A 15750-nucleotide genomic window follows, 5' to 3' on the forward strand; every position below is an offset into this window, starting at 1 on the left:
AGGCCTTCAACTGAATGAAGAAAGACTGTCAATAAACACTTGTAATATTGACAAGTCAGTAGTATGACAAGGGAAGTGGACAACTTAAGCAAACTGATCCTTTGCCAGAAGTAGGCAGCCCAGGGATGCAGGTCTTTGCATGTTGGCAGCACCGCTGGGTCAGTTCTTATAGGTTGCATATACAGTTTTGGACCAGCGGGAATGAAATAAAAAGAATGGTAACAAAGCTTGTGTGTGAAAAGGGAGTTTAGGGGTGGTATGAAAGATTTCACTTCAGGGCATGCATGCTGTGTGGGTGCCAGAGGCAAAGGATTGGCCGTTCTGTGGTGTTTTTTAGGAGCCAGGCACAGACAAGCTGTGTACTTTCAAGCTATCTTTTTACTCTAATATTTTGGCATTAAACTTTCCATTAATGATTTTTAAGGCCTTGCTATAACTCCCTGGTGATTCATCAGCTGTATTTTTCCTTTACTTCATTTCACAATTTTCCTTCTGCTATATATCTTAGTGAATCCTTACTTTTGCTTTTGGCAGACTCTATTTTTTTAAGGCTAATTTTTCTACCATCCTTTACCTTCATCTTCCAGTTTCTTTAATCATACTTCCCTCAATAATTTTAAATCTTCTCTCCTTCTAATGCCATCTTCATTCAGCTTTTCTCTTCACCCCACCAGACCATGTTAACTTGCTCCCAAGGTCCCCTTTCCTTTGCAATTTTTTTTTTCATTTTTTTTGAGATGGAGTCTCACTTTGTTGCCTAGGCTGGATTGCAGTGGCACAATCCCGGCTCACTGCAACCTCTGCCTCCAGGGTTCAAGCAATTCTCCTGCCTCAGCCCCCTGAGTAGCTGGAATTACAGGCATGTGCCACCATGCCCAGCTAATTTTTGTATTATTATAGGGATGGGGTTTCACCCATGTTGGCCAGGCTGGTCTCAAACTCCTGACCTCAGGCGATCCACCTGCCTCAGCCTCCCAAAGTGCTGGGATTGCAGGCGTGAGCCACTGCACCTGGCCTTTAATTTTTTTCTTTTTTTTTTTTTAACATTCTACAGAATACCCTTTGCAAATATTTACTTCTTCCTAGTAATCCCCAGCTGTGTCACACGAAGGCCCTAAGGCCTTAGCAGAACAAAGGAGGAAGCCACAGCAAGGACATCAGGAGACAGAGCCAGTGCCATCAGCTTGTCCTCAGGGAGAAACCAAGTACTCTTCTCAAGATTGCATCTCCCTACACTCTAGAGGTACATGTGCACAGGGAGAGAAGGAAAATCTGTAATTTCCTTGGAATGACTTCAATGAACTACAAGGAGGAGAAGAGACCACACTGTAGTCAAGGTGCAGGCCTGCTCAGCAAGTGTCTCAAAATATACTCAACTTGGACTATCAATGAATGAGTGAATGTCAATCAATAACACATAAAGCAAGTAGGAAAGAATGAAATGAATAGTGTAGCTTGCCCCTAAGTGCTACTCTATTTCAGCAAAGGGCTAGATTTCACAATTTACCTTTCAGCCTGCTCTGCAACCATATGAAAGATAATAGAGTTCAATCAGCACTATACAGTTGAGAGCAAAGTTATAATGTTGATAATATAGAAAACATTGTTCAGCCCTTATCGTGAGATTAGCACTTTACATGCATTATCTCATGTAAACTTCAAATTTCCTCCTTCTTAGGTGCTTTTTGTGTTTGTTTTCGTTTTTTTGTTTTGTTTTGTTTTTTTAGACAGAGTCTCACTCTGTTGCCCAGGCTGGAGTGAAGTGGCGAGATCTCAGCTCACTGCAACCTCCACCTCCCGGGTTCAAGCGATTCTCCTGTCTCAGCCTCCTGTGTAGCTGGGATTACACTAATGTGCCACCATGACCGGGTAGTTTTTTTTTAGTAGAGACGGGGTTTCACCATGTTGGTCAGGCTGGTCTCGAACTCCTGACCTTGTGATCCACCCACCTCAGCCTCCCAAAGTGCTGGGATTACAGTTCTGTTTTACAGATTCAGATGCTGTTGCTCACAGAACTGACCCTTCATCACACAACCAGCAGTAGTGGATCCAGGATTCCAACTTAAGCAGCCTAAACTCAAAGCCCATATTCTAAGCTACTATGCCAGTGGTTTTGAAAGTTCTTTGCTCATGTACCCCCAAAAACATTTTAATAAACTATTTACCACTTGTTCATTTTAGGTTGATATGAAAAAGTTTTCATTGTAAGTTTAAATATTTGCAAATGGTATAATTTCTAGTGTATAGTGACTATTGAAATATTTTAAATATCATAAACTTATGTCATTCCTTTAAATGTATCCAGTGGGAATATAAATACCACAGCAATTTGATCTCCATCAGCATCCATTTAAAATATACATAAACAAGCTCTCTCTCTCTCTCTCTATTTTTTTCTTTTTTTTTTTGAGATCGAGTCTCCCTCTGTCACGCAGGATGGAGCAGAGTGGCACTAGTCACCTTCACCTCCCAGGTTCAAGCGATTCTCCTGCCTCAGCCTCCCAAGTAGCTGGGACAACAGACGTGTGCCACCACGCCCGGCTGATTTTTTGTATTTTTAGCAGAGATAGGGTTTCACTGTGTTAGCCAGAATGGTCTCCATCTCCTGACCTCGTGATCCACTTGTCTTGGCCTCCCAGAGTGCTGGAATTACAGGCGTGAGCCACCGCACCCGGCCATGAACAAGCTCTCTTTAACAGAAATAAGCTCTGCTTCCCTTCCACCATATCCATGCCCCAACCTGAGAGGATATATTTACTCAAGAGGAAAGAAGACCTCTTCTGTGCTCATACCAAATGCCACTTCCTCTGAGAGGCTTTCTTTGACCACCCTCCTGCTTACCTTCTTCATGGCATTTATCATGATCTAAAATTATCTTGCACTTTTGCTAATTTACTTGTTTATGTCTCCTCCACTAGTTTATCAGCCACAAGGGCAGAATCTATCTCAATCATCACCCGAGTACACAGTCACTCTTTTAGCTTCTTGAAATTGTATTTCTGTTTCACCTTTGCTATAGAATTTTCTCTTAGGGTAAAATAGTTTTAAATTTAAAAGTATCAAATATAAATAAAAAATATTTTTTTAAGTTTCTGTCACTATAAGGCTATAAGTTAAATAATGTTTTACTGAGCTGTATTCTCAGTTATGGTGGTACATAATTGATCAAAACAACATAAATACATATACTTTTCCTAAATTATTACTAAACATAAAAAGCAAAACTTTTATTATAAATATACTCTCTAATGTGCCAGATGGAGAAAGTATGTTTAATATCTTGAATATAAATGACACATATTTTAAAAAATCACTTTGGTGCCCTAGAGGTTTCTACACTTGGAACAACGAACTATGCAAGATGCGGGCTGAGTAAGCAGTAGACTTTCATTTGTAAAGGTAGAGAAGGGCAACTGTGAAAGGAGAGGTGGGAAAGAAGAACTAACAAAACTCTTTCATTGCAGATGTTTTTGATCAGTTTAGGAGTAGGTACATATAAAAATTAAAGATAACTGATCCTCTAAAAATGCTCGCTGTAACACCTAACCCTTTGGAAAATCTTCATGTAGGCGAGGGGCACACACCACTTAGAAGACTCCTAAAATACAGTAAACTGCCACCCATGAATCAATGCTTACTATGCCCAATGAATGATAATTTATCCAGTACAGGATCAAAAGAGTCCCCAGACTTGGCTCCCTGATTTGCCAGTATTAAGTCCTACGTGAGACAAAGTTTGCTGCATGAACCAGGACCTTCACTGCATCCAGGCAAAGAACTAGCTGTCTTCACACAGAACATTTTCTTTTAAAGAGCAAAACAGAGACATAGAATTCTAGAGCAAGAAGATATTTGGGATATCAACCAGCTTTTACATTTTACAGACAAGGAAAGATCACCAACCAGTTAATAGGAAAGCCAATTACAGAATTCAGATCTTCTGATCTTCATACAGGGTACAGTGGACATGCTGGGATATGGGCTGCCCAGCCAGGGACTACATTTTCCAGCCACCCCCAGTTAGGTGCAGCCATGTGACTGAGTTCCATGCAAAAGAATGTGACAGAAAAGACTTGGGCCATTCCTGGCCTAGCTCATAAAATCCTCCCATGTGACACTTCTCCATGCTCTTTTCTCCTCCCAACTGGTAGAGATGAAGACAACATTTGGGCTGACTTCAGAAGCTACATATTAAAGATGGAAGAGGCCTCTTTTAGCAGGGACTCTGCTGACCTGATAACTTGATCAGTACTTTGTAACAAGCAAGAAATAAACTTCTTTTATGATTAAGCCAGTATAAATTTTGGAGTCTATTTGTTATAACAGTTAGCTTACCCTAACTAAAACATACAGTTTTTTTTCTGTGTTTATATTTTTAATAGCATATCACCTTTTTCCCCTTAGATCGACTGAGTCACTTCAACACCTCTTGAAGTGTAAAAACATAATAGTTCTAGTACATTGTAATGGTTTTTTATTTGTCAACTTGGCTGGGCTATGTGGTATCTGGATTGTTCTGGGTATGTCTGTGAGAGTGTTTCTAGATAAGATTAACACTTGAATTGGCAGAATGAGTAAAGCAGATTGCCCACCCCAATGAGGATGAGCCTCATCCAATTCATTCATTGTCTTTGAGCTGGAACATTAGTCTTCTGTCTTCACTCCTCTCCTCAGACTACAACTTACACTATCAGCTCTACCGGTTTGCAGGCCTTCAGAGTTGCACTAGAACTACACCATCAGCTCTCCTGAGTCTCCAGCTTGCCAACTGCAGATCCTAGGACTTCTCGGCCTCCATAACCACATGAGCCAATTCCTTATAGTTTCTTTCTCCATCTTTCCCTCCCTCCCTCCCTTTCTACATGTATAGTTATAGAAAGATATAGGTATAGCTATAGATATAGGTCTCCGATTGGTTGTTTCTCTGGGTAATCGAGACTAATATGTATCTGAAGATAATGGTTTGGTCTATGAGCTAAGGATTGCATGGGCTAATTGGCAAAATAATGGCAATTCTTAGTTACTTGGTATTATGTGAAAATAAAGTGTTAATAGTCTCTGTGACCTAATTATTTAAGATGCTAGTGAAAGCATAGTACCCTGAGAAACAAGGCTTACACCTAAAAGAAACAAACTTCTACAGTCTCCAACGGTCCTCTTAGCACACTATCCTGGGAGACAGATGTGTGAAAATCTATAAAACAATCAGTTCACCAACAACGAGGGAGGAAAGGGGGTGGACTAAATCTTCAAAGCCAAACATCACTTAAAAAAAAAAAAAAACAAGATCAAATGCAGAATTTGTGACCTGGAAGGAATGTCAGAGATCATCCAAACATTTTCCTTTCAGTGAGGCTCAGAGAGGGAAACTGGGCAGTAACTTTTGGGTAGTATTATATAAGCTGGGGTTCAAATGAAGCTCTGCCATTTATTAGCCTGTATAACCTTAATTTAAACAAGTTTCCTAACCTTTCTAAGCCCCGGTTTCCTCATTCCTAAAATAAGAATAACCATCCCTACCTAGTAGGATGGTAATTAAGACTAAACAAGGTAAAATATATATAGCATGGCAATGGCTCGATCAGAATCAGAACCCAAGCTTCCTCACTCGACCCCAGTTCAATGCCTTTCCACCTGCACCAGACTGCCTCCAACTCCCAGTTCACACCCTGTGAGCAGTGGGTCTTCATGCACTCTCCAAGACTCACTGATGCCAACCCATCAAGCTCTTTCAGGTGGCTGGGAGCTGGTATAGTGCAAATATCAAAACTGTTAACATCTATACTCTTCTTTCTGGCCTTAAGCATTTGATACATAGTTATTAAAAGATAAAAAGACACTTCTTCCCTGTGGCATGCTGTGACAGTACTATGGAAAGAATTTACTGTCAGTCAGAGGGCATAAGTCTTAACTCCAGTTCTCATACGTCCTTACTCTGTGCTCCACAGGGCTTTGGTTTCCTCAGGTACAAATCAAGGGGCTTAAATTACATAATGAGGCAGAGATTATCATTGATTCTAAAATTCTATTTGTTCACTAATGTTTCATCAAAAGCATCATCTTCCCTTAATCCTGGTGTATGAGTCTCATTTCGGTGATTTTGTGGCATTGGGTGTTTCTGCTAGCATGCTGGCAAAGCTAGAATAGATGGAATAAGTTCTCTAAATGATCTTTTATACTAAATTAGTCCTCAGTTTAAAAAGGGACAAGATAGGCCACTTTGCAAAAACTGTACATGGTCATCAGAAAGCTGAACTGCATTGTTCTCTGGCATGAGTTTGAGTATGATTCAAATGCAAAAAAATGGAAAACCCAGTAGTAGGGTTAAGTTAACATCACAGGGGACATCTGCATGAAATAATAAATGAAATAAGACAATAAATGTCTGCCTAATAAGAGGAAAACTTCCCCATCCATGACATGTGTTCATTCAAAAAATATTTTTGGAAAGCGTGAAAAATCTTTGGGTAGTGATTTCACAGAAAATCACTGTGGTGGAAGCAAGCTCCATATTTCTCGTGGCTTAAGATTTTAGCACTTATGACATCCATGCAGATGATCCCAAAAGGCAAGCATGAGCCAATACCCAGAGATCACTCCTAACAGGAGGTTATAGCCCTTTTTCGATTGATTCATTCATTAAACAAATATTTATTGAGCACCTTAAATATATGTCAGGTCATATCTAGGACCTAGGGATACAGCGGTGAATAAAATATGCAAAATATCTCTACATTCATCGTATCTTAGTCCAACAGGGCTTCTATAACAAAATATTATAAACTGAATGGTTTATAAGCAACAGAAATGATTTCTCACAGTTCTGGAGGCTGGAAAGTCCAAGATCAAAGCTCTGGTAGATCTGGTGTCTGGTGAAAACCCATCTTCTGGTTCACAGACAGTGCTTTCTCCCTGTGACCTCACATGGTAGAAGGGATGAGGGATCTCTGTGGAACCTCTTTTATAAGGCCTTTAATCACATTCATGAGAGTTCTGCCCTCATGACCTAATTACCTCCAAAAGGCCCCACTCCCAAATGCCATCGCATTGAGAATTAGATTTGAACAAAGGAATTTTGGGAGAATACGAAAATTTATAGCACATGGAAATCACATTCTAGTGGCTAATTTATCCCTTATCCTGGAATTTTTAAGATAAAGTTTCAGTCAAAAGGGTCATTATAAAAGGGGGGGGGGACCTCTAGATTTTTTTCAAAAAGGCAATACAACTCCTTTTAAAATCCTCCATCCCAGCCAGGTGCAGTGGCTCACGCCTGTAATCCCAGCACTTCAGGAGGCCAAGGATCACCTGAGGTCAGGAGTTCGAGACTAGCCTGGCCAACATGGTGAAACCCCTTCTCTACTAAAAATACAAAAATTAGCCATGCATTGTGGTACGTGCCTGTAATCTCAGCTACTCGGGAGGCTGAGGCAGGAGAATCACGTGAACCTGGGAGGTGGAAGCTGCAGTTAGCCGAGATCATGCCACTGTACTCCAGCCTGGGCAAGAGAGGGAGACTCTGTCTCAAAACAAAACAAAAAAAATCCTCCATCCCACTGACACACGATCATCAAAGGAAAAGGAAGGCCATGCAGGTGATAGCTATGCTGTAGTCTGTCCAATGCCAACTGATAAAAATCACCTCCTCACAGTTGATTTGCTCACCTGGGGTCTTTAATAATCTGCAGTGGCAAAATTAAGATTCCACAGGGACTTTTCAACCTGTTCCTTTTAAAAGAGTGCCACAAAACATTTATTTTAGACCAGAAAACTTGATTTCCACAATTCCATTCTACTTTAGGAGCTGGGATTAAGGTCTATATGAGACTATCATTCTCGACTGCCCTTGCTATCAGCCAAACTCTGCAACAATAAAGACATAAACTAAATTATCATATGACTACTATGTTAGCTTCCTTGTCCAAAAAACAAATCATCCTAGCAAAACATGCTTAATGCCAAGCCTCAAAACCTAAATAGAATGTGGCCCATTGGTAATCACAAGTGAGTGAACAGAAATTGTTCACATGAATGTGTGTGCATGTGTGCACACATGCACACACACACACACTCTCTCTCTCACTCTGTCTCTCTTTTATTCATTCACTCAAGCACACACAAAGAGTTCCTAAGTCACAGGATTAAATCACCAGCAGGAGTTATTGCAGCTGAACTAAAAATGAATCACTTACAACCTGAGGCTGCCCTTCTAGCCACTGAAGTTTCTCTCCCATTAGAGTTGACAATGGCAGGCTGTCAAGTGAATACCTCACGGCCTCCTCCTGCTGTCACAGGCCTCACACTGTAGCTTTACAAAGATAAAATAATAACCACATGCCAGTCAGCCCTTCTTAAACTAGTTCTGTGCAACATCTGTCAAGGGCCCTCCCAGGCCAGTTCCTGCCAGGAAATTACTACTGCCCAAGGAATGGCCAACAGTTCAAACATAGCCCCTCACTGGGTCTCTTAGTAATTATTTTTCTCATTTCCATGGCTCTTCAAATTTGGAAAATACTTTATGTTCATTTTAATTACATGATTTAGGGTACTTTAATCCTCAGAAAAACCTTGCCAAGCAAATCTGCACTGCTACTCTAGATTTATAGATGGGAAAACTGAGAGGCTTACTCAAGACCACACAGCACTTTGCATCTGTGACTAACAATTTAGCTCTTGGGTGGATAGAGTTTTGTAATAGTATCTATTTGCTATCAGAGATGTCATCAGAGGTGTTAACTGTGAATGTCTTCTTCTTCTCCTCTGCCCGCCCCCACACCCCATTCCCAGCATTCTGTTAACATAGTAAATGCTTGTGAGAAACTTAATGAGTTATGGCAACCAGGGCTAAGCTCAAGGCAGTTGCCAAATCCACTCACAGGTTCAACTGAATGTAGAACTGACCTCTCCAGATAATTATAACAGGACATGGAAGGAATTTCCCTCCAAGGCTTTCCAAGGGGAAAACTAAAGGCCCCTAGACTCTCACCTTTGTACCCCATTCAACCTTACTAATCTTAACAGGGGATTGGAAAGACCCGGTAAGAGTGGGCTATAGTATTTCACTCCTCTCTAGAGTGCTTCTCTGTCACCTCACCCCCCAACACCTCCTACATACTCATTAAGTGCAGTGGTGGGTGGGAGAGTTGGAGGGCTCCCAGAAAACTGCTCACTGAGGCTGGGAGCAACTGCAGGCTCCATGGGCTGAATGTTATTGAACTGCATCCAGGGACAATTCATGAGAGAAAATGACAGATGTCCTCTGGAATCTGGGTGCCTATGAACACAGAGCTTGGGTTCTGCTTCTCACTGAAGAGTTGGTTGGAACCAGTGTGCAAAAGTAGAGTGCAGAGGGTGTGCAGCAGGCTACCCTTTGCATAATGATGTGAGTTGCCCAGGATCTGAGTGCACGCTGCAAAGGGTAACCCAGCCTTGAGACATTGTGTGTGACCCGGCCCAAAAGGGCTGACTCAATAACAGGTTGTGGGGTCAACCTCCAGGAGCAGGAGCTCAGGATAAATTCAAAGAAGGGTAAAGCAGAGACATTCCAAGTAAGGGGCCTCCAAAGATGCAGAAGTGTAGCTCAGGAGAGAGAAGACATGTGTAAGTATGTCACATCTGGAAGCATCAAGGGCCAAGAGAAAGATGGCACCCAGATAAGCAAGGGATTTTTGCCCTTTTCCTTCTAGTTATCCACTTCCACTACTTCTGTGGTCCTGGTGATATGGTTTGACTGTGTTCCCACCCAAATCTCATCTCAAATTGTACCTGGTGGGAGGTGACTGGATCATGGGGGCAGTTTCCCCATGCTGTTCTCTTGATAGTGAGGGAGTTCTCATGAGATCTGATACTTCAAAAGTGGCAGTTTCCCCTGTGTGCTCTCTCCCTCTTCTGCCACCATGTGAAGAATGTCCTTGCTTCCCCTTCTCCTTCCGCCATGATTGTAAGTTTCCTGAGGCTTCTTTAGCCATGCAGAACTACGAGTCAATTAAACCTCTTTTGTTTATGAATCACTCAGCCACAGGTAGTATCTTTACAGCAGTGTGAAAAAGGACTAATACACCTGGGAAACACCTGCCAAAAAACAAGGGATGCAAAAACAAAAGAGCAAGAGGTCTGCCCTAGTCATGCCTTTCAGGAGTTCAAGTATGATAACCTTCCCCCTTATCACCAGCGCCTTTCCTGACCAGATCTCCATCCTCACCCTCCTCCCAGTCTATACAGGGACCCAGGCACCTTCATAGGTCTTGGAGAGGTAAAGATGGTTCTCAAGTAACAAGTTGGGGCTTAGAAGAAAGTGGGAGGGAGGCAGGCAGGAGAATGAGCTCCCACAGCACTGGTAAGAGTATGCATCGAAGACCCTGCAGTACCGAGTGGACCACTTGCTGAGAGCCATGAAGCGTGAGCAACAGGCCAGGCATTGAGAAGGGTAACCATGTAGAGTGAAAGTGGCAGATAGGCCTGGAGGAGAGCAAGTTGTGGCTATGCTTCAAGGAGCTCACCAATGACATGATCACCACCAAGAATGCCAGGAAGTTGTTTCCAGTGCCGAGCATGTCTGGCCTGGCTTTAAGAGCCATGGACTCCTTCTTGCTGGACTTCATGGAGGCCCACAGTAAGCGCTGGAAGAAAACCAGAAGTGGGAACCAGGAATGGGTGCCAGAGGGCAAGCCTGAGCTGCAGGCACTCAGGTGTGTGCCCTTCCAGCCCAATTCCCCCAACTTAGGGCCCTACAGGATGAAGGTGCCCATCTCCCTCAGCAAAGTCAAGATCAACAACTAGCTACACAGAGGGGGCCTGATCATGTCAAACTCCTTAATAAGCACCAGCCTCGAATTCACATAGTGAGAGTGGGGTGTCCACAACACATGATCACTAGCCATTGCTTTCCGAGACCTAGTTCATAAATAACTGTGACAGCTTATCAGAATGAAGAGCTCACAGCTACAAATTAAACACAATCCATTTGCAAAAGCTTCCCTGGATGCAAAGGAAAGAAGCAATTACAAAGATATGATGGAAGAACTCCAAGGCAGCCAGGAAGAACCCCAATCTAGGTACTCCCATTCAGTGGGTAGCTTATTCCTAGAACCAGTACCCTCTGTCCACCTGCCAACCCCCATCCTCAGTTTGGAGGCCTCCCTCACTTCCTTTCATATACAGCTGTGAAAGGTACCCTGCCCTGAGGAACCAACATTCATCCTCCTACCCTAGCCCTGTGCTCACTGGAACAGTTCTCCAACATATTCTTGAAAGACTTTCCCTGAGGCCTGGAAGCTGGGCAGGAAGGGGGACAGGGGGTGAATAACTCATCCCTTCTCAGGCCCAGTCCCAAGGCGCAAGAACACCTGCGCCAGCAGCGTGCATCAGCAAGAAAGCAGAAGCAGGAAGAGAGTCGGCCGGCAGAAGACACTTACCCCCTGAAGACTGAGAGAGAGGCTGTCCGGGTACCGCGTAGCAGTTACATCAGACGGAGGCACTTCCTGTTTACAGAAGACTATAAAACCCCTGCCCGGTCTCATTTGGTGCTGATGCCATTTTAAGTCTCAGCCCATCTGCACCCAGGCACACATTAAAACAGCGCGTTGCTCCACACCGCCTTGTGTTGTTCATTGGCAAGCTCTCGCGGTTCAAACTGATACAAGAGCCTTACATCTGGTGCCGAAATCCAGAAGGGGCTCCGGTCCGTGTCCCTTGTGTCCTTCCACCCTGGACGGCAGTCCACAGCAACCGGACAAAGGAAGCTCCTCAGCCTCCAGTCACTTCTCTGTGCATGCACACCAGTCACTGATCTCACCTACTGATAAGTTTCCAGGAGCCAGGTTAACAGAGAAAAATCCACACGGCCTCTCTTGGTTTCTCCAGTCCAAAGATCCAATGTTGGTCCAAGAAGGCTCTGGCATGTGCCAGGCACTCGCTGATCATCTGGTCTTAGGGGGATGCCTCTAACCCTGGTTGGGGACTGCCTTTGTGTCACTAGGCTGGGCAGGAGCTTGGTGATGAATTGTATCAGCATGCGCCTGAGCTAGGGTCCAGATACGGTCCCTGTCTTCTGGGGTGAGGGTGGAAGAGAGGATAACATAGAGGTCATGCCAGGTTAGTTCATAAGACTGGGTGAGATATTGAAACTCTCTAATATAAGAGGTAGGGTCTTCTGGAAATGAACCGAGTCTTGTTAATTTGAGAGAGATCAGTGAGGGGGAAGGGAACATGAACAAGGCCTTGATAAAGGCAGCGGTGACGATCGCTCCTTTTATCATCTCCCTCCGGCCATCCAGGATGGTCTCCTTTTCCCTGTTCTCCCAAGCCTACCCTCCGTTATGGGAAATTCCCAGTCTTTCATTCCAAAAGACAGCCCTCTAGGCTGCCTCATAAAAAACCTGCAGACCTTAGGCCTCATGCAAGATATCCGCCCTAAGCACCTTGTCTTTTTTTGCAATTCAATCTGGCCACAGTACAAATTACATAACAGGTCCAAATGGCCCACAAATGGAACATTCAACTTTATAATTTTAACTAATTTAAGCAATTATTGCCGACAACTGGAGAAATAGGGAGAAATTCCTTATGTCCAGGCCTTTTTGCACTCAGATCACAACCTGACCTCTGCAATTCTTGTTCACCTGTTCAAATCATTCTCCTCCATTCTCACCACCCAGATCGCCTTCCTCCTCCCCACCCCACCTCTTTTTCCTTGTTTGATCCAGCAGTCTGCTGTCTACCTCTCCCAGCCCCTACCTCTCCCCTCTCAACCATCTTCTTTAACCCCCAAACCTCCTCTTTATCTTCTCAGCCACCATCTTCCCAGCTGTCATCTTCCCAGTCAGCAGTATTCACTTCTTTTTCTACACCGTTCCCTCCTCAGGACAATTCTAGTATTGCCTGTACCCATTGTCCTCCCCCACCGCCCTCTCCTGAGGCTTGCAAATTCATCCTGCCACCTTACGCCCCTATCTTCCAGTGCCTGTTAACTCAACCCCCCTTTCCCCTTTCAAACCCTCAGCAGGAACCACTTCCAGGCTCTTCCTTCTCTCCTTCCCATACTCGCTCAGGTGCCATCTTTGGCCCATGCCCCACCCTTACTTCAGCACCTGTGCTAGAGTGCCCACTTTGGGAAGTAGCAGGAACTAAAGATATTGTTAGAGTTCATGTTCCCTTCCCCCTCACTGATCTTTCTCAAATTAACAAAAGACTCGGTTCATTTCCAGAAGATTCTACCTCTTATATTAGAGAGTTTCAGTACCTCACCCAGTCTTATGAACTAACCTGGCATGACCTCTACGTTATCCTCTGTTCTACCCTCACCCCAGAAGACCAGGACCATATCTGGACCCCAGCTCAGGCGCATGCTGATACAATTCATCACCAAGCTCCTGCCCAGCCTAGTGATGCAGAGGCAGTCCCCAACCAGGCTCCCCACTGGGATTATCAAGACAGGGCCCCTGGATGCCGCCATCAAGACCACATGATTTTGTGTCTCCTTGCAGGACTCAAAAAGGGTGCCCCTAAAGCAGTCAACCATGAAAAGCTTTCAGAAATCACCCAAGGTCCCGACAAAAATCCAGCCCTTTTCTCTCTCATTTAACTGAAGCCACGAGAAAGTATACCAACCTAGACCCAGACAGCCCAGAAGGAACCACTATCTTAAACCTTCAGTTCATCTCCCAATTTACCCCCAGTATTCGGCGCAAGCTTCAGAAGCTTGACAGCAGCCTTCAAACCACACAACAAGACCTTCTTAATTTAGCCTTCAAAGTCCTTAACAATCGTGATGAGAAAAGTAAACGGTAAAAAACAGGCAGAGTTTCAAATGCTTGCCTCTGCCATCAGGGGCTCTGTGGGCCCACGGGGCCGCAGCTCCACACAGAAGCCTCCTAGCAATCCACCTCCACCTGGCGCCTGTTTCAAGTGTGGCAATGAAGGCCACTGGTCCAGACAATGCCCAAACCCAGGTAAGCCCACCAGGCTGTACCCCCTCTGTGGAGGACCCAACGGGAAGTCAGACTGTGAGCAGCCCCCACAAGGACTGCCCCCATCCCTTCCTGAGCCAGTCAAAACCTCCTACTCGTATCTCATTGGCCTTGCTGCTGAAGACTGCCGGTGCCCTGGAACAGACACCCCGGCAACTACCATCTCTTCATGTGAGCCAAGGGTAACCCTGATGGTGGCAGGTAGGCCAGTATGTTTTTTAATTAATACCAGGGCAAACTACTCTGCTTTACCTAATTTTTCAGGACCCACCCAGTCCTCCCAAGTCTCTGTTGTGGGAATTGATGGACAAGTCTCCAAACCCCGAGCCACCCCTCCACTTTTCTGCTCCCTGCACACCTTTTCCTTCACTCACTCTTTCTTAGTCCTGCCCTCATGCCCAACTCTGCTCCTAAGTAGAGACATCCTTTCAAAACTCCACACTACTCTCCACTTCCACATTCCCCATAGTACCCAACGCATCAACCCAGACCCCTCCGGGGCTTCTAACTTTCTTCTACTCCTCCAACCTCCTACCTTAAAACATGCAACCTTTCCTTATCCCCCATCCATAGTTAACCCCACTGTTTGGGATACTTCCACACCCTCAATCACAAAACACCACACCCCTGTCTGCGTTACCCTTAAAGTCCCCACCCAGTTCCTATCACAGAAGCAGTATCCCATCCCCCAAGCAGCTCTCATAGGCCTAAAGCCTATCATTTCTCATCTCCTTGTCAGTCACCTACTCTGCCCAACAGACTCTCCTTTAACACATCAATTCTACGTGTCAAAAAGCCAGATGGAACTTATTGCTTAGTCCAGGACCTCAGGCTCATTAACCAAGCCATACTCCTAGTATGTCCAGTAGTTCCTAAACCATATACTTTACTTTCCACAGTTCCCTCCAACACCACCTGTTTTTCTGTTCTAGACCTACAGGATGCTGTTTTCACAATTCCTTTATACCCTGATTCCCAAAACCTCTTTGTCTTTACATGGGAAAACCCCGACACCCACCTTTCACATCAGCTCACCTGGTGCATACTAACTCAAGGTTTCAGAGACAGCCCCCACCTTTTTGGGCAGGCCTTTGCTCATGACCTCTGTACCTTATCCCTAAAACCGTCCACTCTCCTTCAGTATGTTGATGATCTACACCTGTGTAGACCCTCTCAAAGAGACTGCGATGTCCATACCATCTCTCTTTTAAACTTCTTGGCAGAATGGGGGCATCAGGTCTCCCCTAAGAAAGCACAAATAAGCACCCCCCCCCCAGTCACCTATCTAGGCCTAGCTCTTACCCCGCAAACCTAAGGGCTCACAACCGACCACATATGCCTCCTCCAGTCCCTCCCACCTCCACAAACTAAGCAAGAAATTCTCTCTTTTCTAGGACTAGCAGGACCCTAGGGTCTGGGTTCCTTCTTTCGCTCTACTCACCAAACCGTTATACCAAGCCGCTAAAGGCCCTCTCCATGAGCCTTTAAACCCGCATAGCCTATTACCTAACCTTTCCGTCTACTCCAGAAGGCTCTCACCTCAGCCCCCGTCCTCACTCTCCCAGACCTAGACCTCACCAAACCTTTCTCCCTCTACACCAATGAATGGTGTGAAGTTGCAATAAGTGTTCTAACCCAGTCTAACGGACCCACCTTCCAGGTTGTTGCCTACCTCTCTAAACAGCTTGAAGCCACAGTTCTTGGATGGCCTGCCTGCCTCCAAGCATTGGCGGCAGCTGCTGTCCTCACCCTTGAAAACTTAAAACTATCTCTTCATGCCAAC

At 44.6% G+C, this 15750-nt stretch overlaps 2 protein-coding genes across 5 annotated transcripts in view; one reads left to right on the plus strand and one right to left on the minus strand.

Annotated features, from left to right (window-relative positions):
- Positions 1 to 15750, minus strand: part of RGL1 (ral guanine nucleotide dissociation stimulator like 1) — a 305456-nt gene that overhangs the window by 221317 nt on the left and 68389 nt on the right. The gene's annotated exons all lie outside the window — the stretch shown is intronic.
- LOC129036857 (transcription factor NF-E4-like) lies at positions 10552 to 14153 on the plus strand. The gene is made up of 4 exons (XM_054488536.1): positions 10552 to 10688; positions 11321 to 11444; positions 11643 to 11799; positions 13828 to 14153. Exons 1-4 carry the CDS (start codon positions 10552 to 10554, stop codon positions 14151 to 14153), a joined length of 744 nt encoding a protein of 247 aa, XP_054344511.1.

Source organism: Pongo pygmaeus, chromosome 1 (genome assembly GCF_028885625.2).
Source record: "Pongo pygmaeus isolate AG05252 chromosome 1, NHGRI_mPonPyg2-v2.0_pri, whole genome shotgun sequence".
Classification (NCBI taxonomy): Eukaryota; Metazoa; Chordata; class Mammalia; order Primates; family Hominidae; genus Pongo; species Pongo pygmaeus.